This window comes from Oryctolagus cuniculus, chromosome 12 (genome assembly GCF_051225735.1).
Source record: "Oryctolagus cuniculus isolate XC-2025 breed Fujian yellow rabbit chromosome 12, ASM5122573v1, whole genome shotgun sequence".
NCBI lineage: Eukaryota > Metazoa > Chordata > Mammalia > Lagomorpha > Leporidae > Oryctolagus > Oryctolagus cuniculus.
The window spans coordinates 52,214,727-52,227,069 of NC_142878.1; the positions used below are offsets into that span (position 1 = coordinate 52,214,727).

The 12,343-nt window shown below is 61.6% G+C and overlaps 1 protein-coding gene across 2 annotated transcripts; it reads right to left on the minus strand.

The window, feature by feature from the left end:
• Positions 1–2,334: 2,334 nt before the first annotated feature.
• MMP14 (matrix metallopeptidase 14) lies at positions 2,335–11,934 on the minus strand. 2 transcript variants are annotated; one of them, NM_001082793.1, is given in 12 exon segments: positions 4,025–4,362; positions 4,628–4,743; positions 5,162–5,312; positions 5,439–5,577; positions 5,768–5,848; positions 5,851–5,903; positions 5,905–5,928; positions 6,093–6,254; positions 6,750–7,057; positions 7,371–7,493; positions 7,762–7,910; positions 11,552–11,664. In NM_001082793.1, coding segments are annotated over 12 exon segments (1,746 nt in total). In that variant the 5' UTR covers positions 11,660–11,664; the 3' UTR covers positions 4,025–4,030.
• Positions 11,935–12,343: the final 409 nt, after the last annotated feature.

Genomic DNA, 12,343 nt, shown 5'->3' on the forward strand with positions numbered 1-12,343 from the left:
TACTGCCTCCTAGGGTGTGCATTATTAGTAGGACACTGGAATGGGAAGCAGAGCTAGTACTCAAATCCAGGGACTCTGAGATGGACTGGGGTCCCCCAAGTGTGGTCTTAACGGCTGCTCCGAATGTGCACATTAGATCTGGACTGACAAGCTGCGACCTTGGGCGAGTCACTCATCTTTCTGGACCTCAGTTTCCCCATCTGTGAAACGGGGGCAAGGTTGGTGCCTGTATTATTCTGTGCCGCAAGGACCTCACCAGATGTTTCCCCTTCACGAGACGGGAAAGGAGGAATACAGGGGGGCGGACCAGGAGGGCGGAGGGACAGCAAGGGGCTACAGCACCGGCCGATTACGTAGGAGAGGGCTCACTCTCTCCTGTCCCCTGTCTTCCACAGGGACCTGGCTCCTCTAGAGGTCTTCCCTTTCCTTCCCTTCCCAGCCCGCTGACCCAGCGCCTGGCTGGCGGCCCTGGAGGCATGGGCCCAGCTGGTGGCAGGAGCCCTGGAAAAGGGGAGGAGAAGACAGGGAAGCCCAGGCCCCTCTCAGGGTATGTGGGCAGGGGGCATCCGTGGTGGTGAGCAGTGGCAGCGGGCAAGGGGCTGCCCCTCTGCGGCCCGGTGCCTCCTTAACACCCGCTTCCCTGGGTTCGGCCCAAACCTCCGTGCAGATCCCCCTTGGCTCCCTCCTGGCTGCTCCGACTCACATGTGCTGCTTTCGAATAAAGGAACTTGGAACCACAGAAACTGGGTCAGGCCCAATGGACAAATCAGGGCAGGGCCAGTGGAAGCCGAGCCCGCAGGTCCTTGGGAGCCCCCGGGCCCCTGCTCTCCCTTCCCCCCGGCCCGACCCAGTGGTTCCCTGAAGTGGGGCCTTGTGATCCCTGAGGCCCCTCCCAGGGTCGCTGGGGAGCCTCAGCAGGGTGGGCCGGGCAGGCCCCAGCACGTGAGGAGCACGGGACTGGACGCAGCCTCCACCCTGCCGTGCCGCAGAAGGCTGGAAGGCCATCTTCCACCTCTCCCCACTTTGTCCCCGGGGCCTCCATTCCCGTCTCTCCCCCCTTGGCTTCAGAGAGCATCTTGTGATTCCAGAGCCAGGGCCAAACAATTTCCTCGTGATGGGGAAACCGCACTCCAGCCGCGGGAGCCCTGGGCTCCCCTCCCCTGCCGCTGGCAGTCCCCCCCTCCCCAGGCTCCTCCACTGGCTCCAGCTGTGTTTTGCAGAACTCCCACTGGATAACATCTGTAATTGCCTCCAGATGCGCACCACAAAAACACAAAGGGCCATGAGCTCATCTTCGACTTGCTTGCCACACACACACACACACACACACACAGGCCCCGCCACCCCCAGATGCCCCCGACCTCCTCGTGCTGCCTTCTCCAGGTGCCCAGCCCCTCCCATGAGGGTGATGGGGAACTGGCGTCCGCCTCCACGGAGACACCCAGACCCTGCCAAACAGCTGTTGGCAGGGGCGGTGAGGGAGGCCAGGCACAGGGTCAGGGTTCCTGGCTGGCAGGAAGGAGGGGTACCCCTTCTGCCAAAGCAATCACACCATCCAGCCCGGAATAGCAGCTGGAGAGACCCACCATAGGTGGGGCCAGGGCGCTGCCGCGGGGGCCTGGGCTGGAGCCCGGGGGTGGGCAGGGCTGCAGCAGGAAGGGAGGGGGGAGAAGGGAGGGGGCTGCTCTCCTCCAGCTGAGCTGACTCAGCAAGTGAGCAGAATCCTTCCAGGCTGGCTGCAGAGGAAGGGTGGGCCGACAGCCTGGGAACCCTGTCTGGGGCAGCAGTTTCTAAGGAAAGAGGAAACAAAACCTCGTTCTTTTGCCCCTCCAACCTGGGACACTGAGCAGTGAGATCTCTGTTGTGTCAGGCGGGCCGCTCCTCTTTCTGTCCCTTCTGTCCATCCGTCCTGGAGCCTGAGCCTGCCACGATCTTGGGGATCCCCCAGCCGCAGGCTGAGACGCACAAGGAGACGGAGGGTCTGCGGCCGGATCACACGACAGGCTAATGCAATTCAGGAAGATTTTCCAAGTGGCCTCAGCTTTACCACTTCCTCTTGTCTCTGGCACCCTGGGGTCCCAACAGTGGTCTTTGGAGCCAGGGGCAGTGCTGCTGGGGGATCTGCCAAGTGTGGCCCTGACCCCCGGAAGGGGTCTGCCCTGCTCCCCAGCTGTGGCCCCTTGAGTCCTGCCCCTCCACCAAGAAGGAACGTCTTTATGAAAATACCCGCCCCCCCACCCCATGGAAAACACAGCTCATGGTGCACCCGCGCCTTCCCAGTCTCCTCGAAAACCACAGCCCGTTCACCCCTCAACAGAACGGCGGCCACGCAAAGAATGTGAAACACAGTTTATTCTTTGTGGAAAGGTTGAACAAGGTCAAAAAATGTCCATAGAGGGCACCGACCCAGCCCCGCCCTGCAGGTTCCTGGGGTCAGATGCCTCTGCTCCCCCCGCCCCCACCCCTCCCCAAGCCCCTTGTTAACAAAAAGGAACGATTTGAATGGAATTCATATATAATAATTATAATAAAAATATACATTAAACAAAACAAAAAAAACAAACAAGACAGAAATTTAGCCGAACTGCCAGCACCGTTCACTTCAATTCCCCCACCTGTGCCCCACCCCCCTGCCACCCCTCTCCTCTCCTCCCTCCACAAGGTCTCCCTCTCCCAAGTCCCCAGTACCATGACCACCTTTGGTGGCTGAAGGGGACTTCAAATGGGTGGGCCGGGTTGGGGGAGAGGGAGGGCAGGACACCGGAAGCTAGACAGAGGAGTGTGGCCATCCGGGAAGTGAGAGGCTGACCTGGCCAGGAGAGGGCCGGGCCCCTGCCACTCCTGGAGGCAGGCAGGCGGTGGCTAAGGCTGGGCACTGCCAGGCTCCCCCGGACCCTCCTCTGGCCCAGCAACTCCAAGGCCTCTATCTCTGGGGTCCCCAGGTCCCCAGCCCTCTATGTGTGTCCTCTGCCCCTCTCTCCAGGGAGGAGGGGCCCAGGAGGAGCCAGTGCGCCTTCCTCAGGGCCCTTCCTGAGACCTCCCCTGGGTACTAGCGCCCACCCTGTGCTGCCCCTGCTGGTCCGACCTGCCCAGTCCCAGCCATCCCCTGCTGCCACTCTGCCACCTGTCTCCCCTGACTGCTCTGACTGCTCTGCCCATGGGTCCCAGCCCCAGCTGCCTGCATTAGAGTGAGGTTCTTTCTCTGTGGCTTCAGGCTCACCCCGGGGGCCTCCTCTGAACTCTCTGCTCCTGGGGAAGCACAACCCTTGGCCTTGACACCCCACCTGAGGCTGACATTGGGGGGGCTGGCCAAGAGTTTCTTCAGCCCCAGTTTAGTCCTTTAATGGCTCAGGCTCCTTCCTTGGAAGGTCTCTGGGGTAGTGGGGGACAGGCGTGGGGGGCAGAGGCAGATGTTTGTGAGAGGAACTTGACACTGACCAAGCCACATAGATCCTCTCTGGGTCTTCTTCCTGGGATTTTAGCGTGGCTGGACACTCCCCACCACCTCGCACCCTCACGGTCTCCATCCCTAAAAAGAGTGGATTCCCTTTCCTGCCAGAAGGGGTCCCGGGAAGTGCCCACTGCATACACCTGGGGCTCCTGGGGCAAGCGTGCCCATAGCCTCCTGAGGTCAGAGTTCAGAGGTTTAAAGTATATGTCAGGGGTAGCAAAGGAGCAGATGACCCCATGTGACCTTTACCAGTGAGGTCTGAGGGTCTCGCCTTCAAGTGCAGAGCCCCCAAGACATTTGCATGGGGCTGGACACACACCAAGCTACAGGGCTGCCCTACTGAGGGCCAGAGGCTGGAAGGGGCCACCCGCCCTCCTGCTCAGTCCTCAGGGGACCCCGCTAGGGAAGAAGCAATGGCAGGGGTGAGTGTGGGAGTGGCCAGTCGGGGGACAGAGAAGAGCAAGGAGGCTGGAGGGAGGGGGCTGGGAATGGGCGGGAGAGCCCACCCACCACCACCTGCTGCCACTGGCCTTCAGAGCAAAGTCCTCGCGGTGGGAGTGGGTGGGCCAGCGGTGGGGGTCAGACCTTGTCCAGCAGGGAACGCTGGCAGTAGAGCAGTCGCTTCGGAGTCCCGTGGCGCCTGAAGAAGAAGACCGCCAGGCCCACGGCCAGCACCAGGAGTAGCAGCAGCACGGGCAGCACCACGGCGGCCGCGCTCACGGCCCCGCTGCCCTCCTCGTCCACCTCGATGATGATCACCTCCGTCTCCTCCTCAGTCCCCTCATCCGGACGGCCCCCCGCCGGGCAGCCCATCCAGTCCCGCAGGGCGGACTTGGGGTAGCCGGGCTCCACCTTCAGCTTCTGGTTGTTGAATTTCCAGTATTTGTTCCCCTTGTAGAAGTAAGTGAAGACTGGAGGGCAAGAGATGAGGCGGGGAGAGGGGCAGGGGACACCGTGAGTGAGACTGCCAGCTCAGTGCGCCCCAGCCCCCTCCGCTGTCAAATGCCATGATGACAGCGCCAGGTGGGAAGAGTGGCGGGGACTGGCCCAGTGCCTGGCGCATACATGGCGCATGCATGCCTGCCTTCATGCTCATGGTCACGGCCTCCCACACCACGCCGCCCTCTCAGTCTCCTCCCTGCTCCTCCTCGCCTCCCCATTGCAGGCCCCTCTCACCTTCATCACTGCCCATGAACGACCCTCTGGGAGACTCGGGGATGCCTTCCCACACTTTGATGTTCTTGGGGTACTCGCTGTCCACTGCCCTGAGCTCCTCGTTGAATCGGTAGTACCTGGGGAAGAGGAGGGGGTGGTGGGACACTGAGCATGTCCCCAGAGGCCAGCAGGCCCCGGAATGGGGGCGCTGGGGAGCAGAGGGCGGCTGTAGACAGGGTGGGAGACCGGGGGTTTGAGTAATGAAGGCCTGCAGCTGAAGCCGCGGAAGGTGGGGGTGGAAGGGAGGGCCCAGGCTGCAAGGAGCCACCAGCAGCCCTTAATGACAGTGCCTGGCTGCTGGGGCGGAGGCACGGTGCTGGGGGCAGGAGGCGTCAAATGACCAAGTCTGCAGTGGTGACCCGGTCACATCCCACTCAGCGGAGGCTCAGGCAGCTCTGTCCCCAAGATGACACAGTGGTGGGCTGGGAGGAAGGAGAGTGGGTCCCGGGGTGCAGGGAGAGGGGGACGGCCTGGGTTTCAGGCTCCGGGTCTTACTTGTTTCCCCGGAAGAAGTAGGTCTTTCCATTGGGCATCCAGAAGAGAGCGGCATCGATCTTGTCAGTGGGAAGCCCTCGGCCCAGCTCCTTGATGTGCTTGGGGTAGCCAGGCTCCAGGGAAGCCTCGTCAAACACCCAGTGCTTATCTCCTGGGAGGAGAGGAGAGGGCGGATTTGGGTTCCACGTGGGCTCCAGGGGCTTGGCTGGGGGTGGGGGTGTCAAGCAGATCAGCTCCTCCTCCCAAAGACCAAGGGGGAGTGCGAGAGCCCCGTTACCTTTGAAGAAGACGAATTTGCCATCCTTCCTCTCGTAGGCGGTGTTGATGGACGCAGGCAGGCCCCGCCAGAACTGGCCGATGGGCATTGGGTAGCCGTCCATCACTTGGTTGTTCCTCACCCTCCAGAACCAGCGCTCCTGGAAGCCAGGTGGAGCGGGAGGGGCACGTGAGCACTTGTGGCTTGGTCCTTGAGCTCAGTCCCCAAAGCACCACAGCCCTGTTCCTCCATCTGAGGTTTTAGTCCACCTGCTGCTGTCTCCAACCAAGCCTCTGTGCCAGAGAACCTCTTCCTGCCTCCCGAACCAGCCCCCTCCTCCTGCCTCTCACCTTGAAGACAAACATCTCTCCTCGGAGCACGGCCACAGTGTCAAAGTTCCCGTCACAGATGTTGGGCCCGTAGGTGGGGTTCCTGGGCTTATCGGGGATAAAAGTCCGGGAGGTTGTCCTGGGTGGAGGAGGCATCTTTGTGGGGGACCCCGACTGGCTCCCTGCAGTGGGGAAACAGAAGAGGGCACTTCATACTTGGAGCAGAGGGGAGGGGAAGGACAGGAAGACGGGCAGACGCCTCCCCCGGAGAGGCATGGAAAGCCTCGGGCTGGGGCGCGAGGTGCAGAGAGCGCAGGGAGCAGGGCGCTCAGGAGGGGTCACTTGCCATAAAGCTGTTGGATGCCCCGGCGGTCATCATCAGGCAGCACGAAGTTCTCTGTGTCCATCCATTGGTAAAACGGTGCCATGATGGCTGAGGGGTCATTGGAGTGCTCCAGGCCCAGGGCATGGCCCAGCTCATGCACAGCCACCAGGAAGATGTCATTCCCTGCAGGCACAGGGACGGTCACGATGGCAGCCTGGTCCCTTCCCACAGGCTCCCTCTCCCACGGGACCCCCGCCAGAGGCTTCAGCCCCACACCCCAGCCCACACATCCTGAGGTCCAGCTTCCTATTTGGTACACAAAGCCCAAAGCCAGGCAACAGCCTCTTCTGGGTGGAGGTTAGGAAGTGCTTTGGAGGGGGGGCAGGATCCCCATCCCAGGACACTGGCTCTCTCTGTGGCTAGACAGGACATTTGCCTGGAGAAGGGGTGACGACGGGCTTTGAAATCTGACTAGAACAGCAGTCGGCAGGTGAGAGAAGGATCCCCTCACTGTCAAGAGCCTGGCTCAGGCTGTCTGTTTTGTTTGCAGGCTGAGACCAGGACATCCCTGCGGGCCCTTCCAGCCCTGAGACTGCGGGAGGAGGGAAGGAGAACCCTCCTCCAAACCACTGCCAACCCTCCCCAGAGCAGGCCCCGGGGACTGCCTCGCCCGCTCACCGTTCAGGTCCTCATTCCGGACAGTCCAGGGCTCCGCGGAGTCAAAGTGGGTGTCCCCTCCAATGTTGGGGCCCGGGAAGTAGGCGTGGGCCAGGAAGCCACCCTCGCCATCGAAGGGCGTGCTGTCGCCATGGAAGCCCTCGGCAAAGAAGATCATGATGTCGGCCTGCTTCTCACGGCCATCGCGGATGTAGGCATAGTGCACCTCGCGGAAGCGCAGCGGTGTGGCGCTCTCCCACACGCGGAATGCCTTGCGAATGGCCTCGAATGTGGCATATTCGCCCACCTTGGGGGTGTAATTCTGGATGCTGAGGTCCAGCCACGCAGGGAGAGGATGGGGGTGTATTAGGATACCGAGGGGCCAAATTCTCCTGCACTCTCCCAGGCCTGACCGACTGCCCAGCCACCTCTTTGGCCCCAAGAGCTGAGGCCTTTCTGGCAGGGGGCAGCACGCCCGGCCCTCCCCGCCCCTTCCCCGATGGCTGCACCTTTCTCTAGGGTTACAGCCTTCTTCCTCCCCACTCCCAAAGATGCTTCCCACGTCTCCGAGTCTCCCACATCCGCACAAGTGTTCTGCAAGGGCACCAGATGTGAGCAAGGTCGCTTGCCTGTTGCACTCACCAGAAAGTGATCTCATTATGCTGCCATTTGAGGCCCTGGATGGCGTAGCGCTTCCTTCGGACATTGGCCTTGATCTCAGCCCCAAACTTGTCTGGAACACCGCAGCGGGGGCGCCTCATGGCCCTAGGGTGGGTTGGGATGGGAGGATCAGACTCAGGGGAGTGAATGAGCGAGGAAGTTCTGCAGGGGCTGAAGAGCAGCTCTGGGCCTGGGTCTGTGTCGGGTGGGGCTCACGGTGTGTGGCACTTGGGGAAAAGGCCGAGCTCGCAGTCAGGGTGAGCATGTGGGACTCGGAGGTGGGAGGCCGCCTGGCATGCAGGCAGCAACGTTTCTGCTGCTCAGGGCTGTCGGTGGGTGCTGGGCAGAATCCCTGCTGGGGCCCAGCACTTACTTCATGGTGTCTGTATCGGCCTTGCCTGTCACTCGCAAACCGTAGAACCTCTGCATGGCAGCAATGGCAGCTGACAGTGACTGAGGAGAGCGCTGTGTGTGGGTGCGTAGGTCCCCTGGAGGCAGGTAGCCATACTGCTGCAGCCAGGCCTGTGGGGAAAGGGGCACGGCTTAGAGCATTCCCACCTGGCCCAGGGGATGCCTCTGCCTCCCCACTGGTACTGGCCCACAGTCCTGGCTTGGTGAGGAACAGGCTCTAGGCTCCGAGCCTGGCCTTGGCAGCAGACCTGGAAACTTCCAGGCTGACCGGAGCGCTGGCCCAGGTCCCGGGATGGTTTATCCTGTTGGGGGTGTGAGTGCGAAACCGGGTTGGGAGCCTCGGCTCCAGACTTCGGCTCCAGCCCTGGTGCTTATCAGAGCTCCGGGATGTGGACTCGGAGCTGCAGTTCCTCATAGCGCTTCTCGCCTGGGTGTCAGTGTCCATACACACACCTCGAGGAGGAGTGGTGCCTACGACCGGTACAATGGTGGTACTGGGCTGAAGGGGCTCTAGTTCTGGCCCAACACCAGGCTCTCCTGACACGGGGCTGCCAGGCCACCAGCACCGTCATCACTGAGACCATTTTAGGAAGGAGCTAGAGCTGAGGGTAGCTGCTGTCAGAAGCAGGGTCCTGGGAGGTGGTGAGGTGTGACCCAGCCACAGAGCGGGATCCTGTCCTGTCCCCATCTAAGCACCTTATGACCCAGGGCTCGGCACCTGAAGGCCCACTGACAGTTCTCAGTGGAGTGAGTGGGAGATGGGGGTGGTGGTGGAGACCTGGTGACCGTCTTGTATTTCAGATATGCTGTGAATTGTTCGTAATATAAAGGCTGGCATATTGCCCTACATTAAAGCAAGGGTTTTGGTGTTTGATTGGAAGGCACACATACTGCAAAGCCCTGTTGAGTTTTGAAAAAGTCAGCCTTTATTGTAAGAACAATGGAGTATCTTCCTAAAGCCTGAAAAACAAAACAAGTCAAGATATATATATGGAGTATGAAGATGCTTGGGTTATTTTATGGGAAAACACCACCCAGACAGCTCTGCTCCCTGGCTCCAGCTCTGCCTTCTTAAGGCGTCCTGAGGGGTGGGCTGGCGGGGAGAGTGGGAATGGCTGTTGGTGGGTGCTGCAGGCCCCAACTGGGGACATCAGCAGGCATGGGGTCTGGGGTGATTCAAGAGCAGCTGACTGCAGACCTACGTGCACAAGGGTAAGAATTGCAACATGGTTTTGGGAAGTGATCCCCCAAGGCTGACAAGAGTTAAGGCACGAGATGTAAACAACCCAGCCAATGGGCCTGGCCAGCACCGCCCAGCGCCCAGCACTGCACAGCGCCCCTCCTCAGGGATGGGGGAGGGTGTGTGAGGATTAACCTCTGCTATACCAGAGGGCAGCCTAGCAGGGTGTGCCAGTCCCCTGTGACTCCCTGGAAGCTGGGCCTGCCCTGACCTGTGCTGGCTGATGCCACAGCCTGTACCCTCCGGAGGCCTGCTGTGGCCCGTGCCCAAGTATGCAGCAAACTCCCTTTGCCCCTGCCTCACCTGCAGGATAGTCAACGCCCCAGGCCTCTGGAGGAGCACTAGCTTGCAGGACTTGGGGGAAGGATGAGCCAGGCTCCCTCAACCCTCAGACAGCAAAGGTGAGGGAGAGATCCAGGGGCCAGATGGCAGGAGGGAGTGAGAATCCATGTCCAGGAGCTCCCAGATACATTCCTCCCCTGTGAGTCTTCCAAGAGAGGAAGCAGGTGCAAACACACCCACCATCTCCACCCCCTAGCCCAAAGAGAAAAATGAAGGCTCAGTTAAGAACTGGACTTCCCTGGAGTCAAGAGAGCCACGAGGCCTGGAAAGGAAGTGCCCTGTCTCTCTCCTCCTCCATCTCCCGGGGGCAGGCTTTGAGCAAAGCAGGAACCACAGCGACTCTGAGGTCGGAACCGCAGAAGAGAGGACTCTTGTGTCTGCGGCTGGGTGTGTGTTGGGGGGACAAGTGCCAGCCAGGCCAAGGGGAGGAGGGCTGTCCTGGAGCTGGTGCAGGGCCATGCAGCCTGAGGCCTGGGCCACCCTGGCTTTCCATCCTATTGGGCCTGGAGAATGTGAAACTGCATTGGGTCAAAGAGCTTAGCTGGCTGCTTTGTCTTGATGAATGAGAGGTGCAAGGCATTCCCCTAGGCCTATGCGAGAGTTAGGCCTCTGCTTGAGTCCTGCAGAGGTGGGGGCCGGCCAGCCAGCCAGCTCTGCAGCAGGCCTGGATCCTAGCCTCTGGGCCTGCTCCTCCCTCTCTCTGCCTGCCACCCTTCCAGGGCCCAGAAGCAAAAAAATAAAAAATAAAAAAATAAAAAGGGGTGGGTGGGTGGGTGGGTTCTGGCAATGGGAGAGCTCATGACCCAATTAACACAGAGCCAGGGCTGCCGCCCCTCCCCTAGGGGGCCTTGTGGGCCAGGCCAGGGAAAAAAGGCAGGGCAGTGAAGTTGGCAGTGGGCAGCCCACAGATGCCCAGGCTCCTTTTGTTAGCAGCTCTCCCTTGTCAGGCTCAGAGGAGTGCTCCAGGCCAGGGAAGCAGTGACTCCTTCCGGGAGCAGCAGGCTGAGTGCTGGGCCGCAGGGCAGATTTTGTCTCCCAGGCCACACTTTCTCCAGGCCGGTCCCCAGGGCCACAGACAGACCACGTTCTTCTTTTTCCGAGAGGTTTCCAAGGGGGATGGGCCCAGGGCAGAGGAAGCCAAATCCAGAACCCATCCCCCTTCCTGGGTCCTTCCTGGCTCCTCCCGACCGCACCCAGGCCCTTGCCCGGCTGAGTGGGCTGGGATGGCCCAAAATAAGAAGCTGATCAAATCCGTCTCCCACCTTCACCCCAAAATAAAAGACAGAGGAAAAAAACCTCCTGAGACAACTCCCACGCGGCTTCCTCCCGGGCCCCGTGGGCCATGGTCAGGGAAGGGTGGGGGCAGCAGCGCCGCAGGCCATTGAGAGCAGTGAGGGCACTCTGGGCTGGACCTCTCCCCACTCCCGTGAGACGCTCCAAGCCCCCTGCCACTAATGCAGAAAAACCATTTACAACAAAAAGGGGCCGAGGGCGCCGACGCGGGTGGGCACAGGGCGGCTGAGCCCCCCAACTCTGATTACAAGGGGAGCTTTGTGTGCGCAGAGGCGGCCCGCGCTGGGACCCTCGACGCCGGCGCTCCGGACCGGACACGGTCGTCTCGGTGAGGCGGGGGCTGGGCGCCCTGGCAGCCCACCCGGACTCGGACCCCACCTGGCCGCGGAGGGGTCGGCTGGGGCCCGGGGTGGCGCGAGCGGCGCGCTGGCCCCGGCTCGCGGCGAGCGTGAGAGCGCCAGAGAGCTGGGAAGAGGCAGGAACCACAAAACTCGCACGGGACCAGGAGCCGGGCCGCGCGGTCCTGGAGCGGAGTCCAGATGCTTAGCAGGCTCGCCCACTGGTTCTGGAACTGAGCGCAGAGCCCAGGGGTCCTGGGGCGGGGAGGGCGGCTGCCCGCTGCACGGTTCTTGCAAGGAAAGGAAGGAACGCGAAAGAAACTCGGCGGCCGCGGCGGCGGGTGCGGGGGGATGGGGTGGCTGGAGGCAGGCAAAAGTTGAGCCGACTTGGAAGTTTGGAGATGAGGAGGGAAAGAAAAGGAGGAGAATCCTGCAGGCCTGAGCAGCGGAGATCCCGAGATCCCCTCGTGTCGGAATGGGGTTGTCCCCCGGGGGACCCCCGGGCTCGCCTCCCCGGCGGGCCGGAGGAGCTCACTTACTTCGGGGCTGAAGCTGTTGCTTTGGGCCGAGCCGAGGGAGGCGAGCGCGGTGCCGAGCGTGAGCAGGGGGAGCAGGAGCCTGCGGGAGGGTCGTGGGGCGGGAGACATGGTCCGCGACCGTCGGGGCAGCCGGGCTGGGCGGGCTCCGCGGCGGGGCCCTCGCCTTGGGGTCGCGCCGCCACTCCCTCGGGGACGCCTTTGTCTTCCGGAGGCACCGACTTTGGATTCCTAGAGCGCTGCGGGCCAGGAGGCGAGAGGACTGTTCTTGAAGTGCCTGTTTGCGCTCCTCTTTCCCGTTTTTTGGTCTTTCTTCTGCTTAGTCGGCGAACTGGGTCGGGAGCCCTCTCGTCTCTCTTCTCTGGTCCCTCCCTTCTCCCGCGGCCGCTCCTCCGCCCCCGCCCCAATGCCCTCCTTTCCTGGTGGGGACGTGGTTGTTTCAGCCTGAATCCAATTACAGTCAAGAGCTGGAGGAAAAAAAAAAAAAATCCAAAGTTGCCTTTCTGTGGTGCAGGCTGCCATCTGCAGGGGCTGAGGCCACAGGGGACAGCAGGGGGCTGTGGGGGGACCCTGGGGAGGGATGTGGGAGACTTTCTTGCCCTAAGCATAATTTGGGTGGCTTGATTGCTCTGGTGTCTCAGCATGTGTTTCCACACCGAGTGGGAAGCACTGGAAGCCTGTGGCTAGGGCCGACAAGGAGTTCAAGGGCTGGGATGGCGGCCAGGGTGGGCCTGCCTTGCCGGTGAGACCTCGACTGGGAGAAGGGGCCAGTTTACTAGCAGTTATGGGAATCAA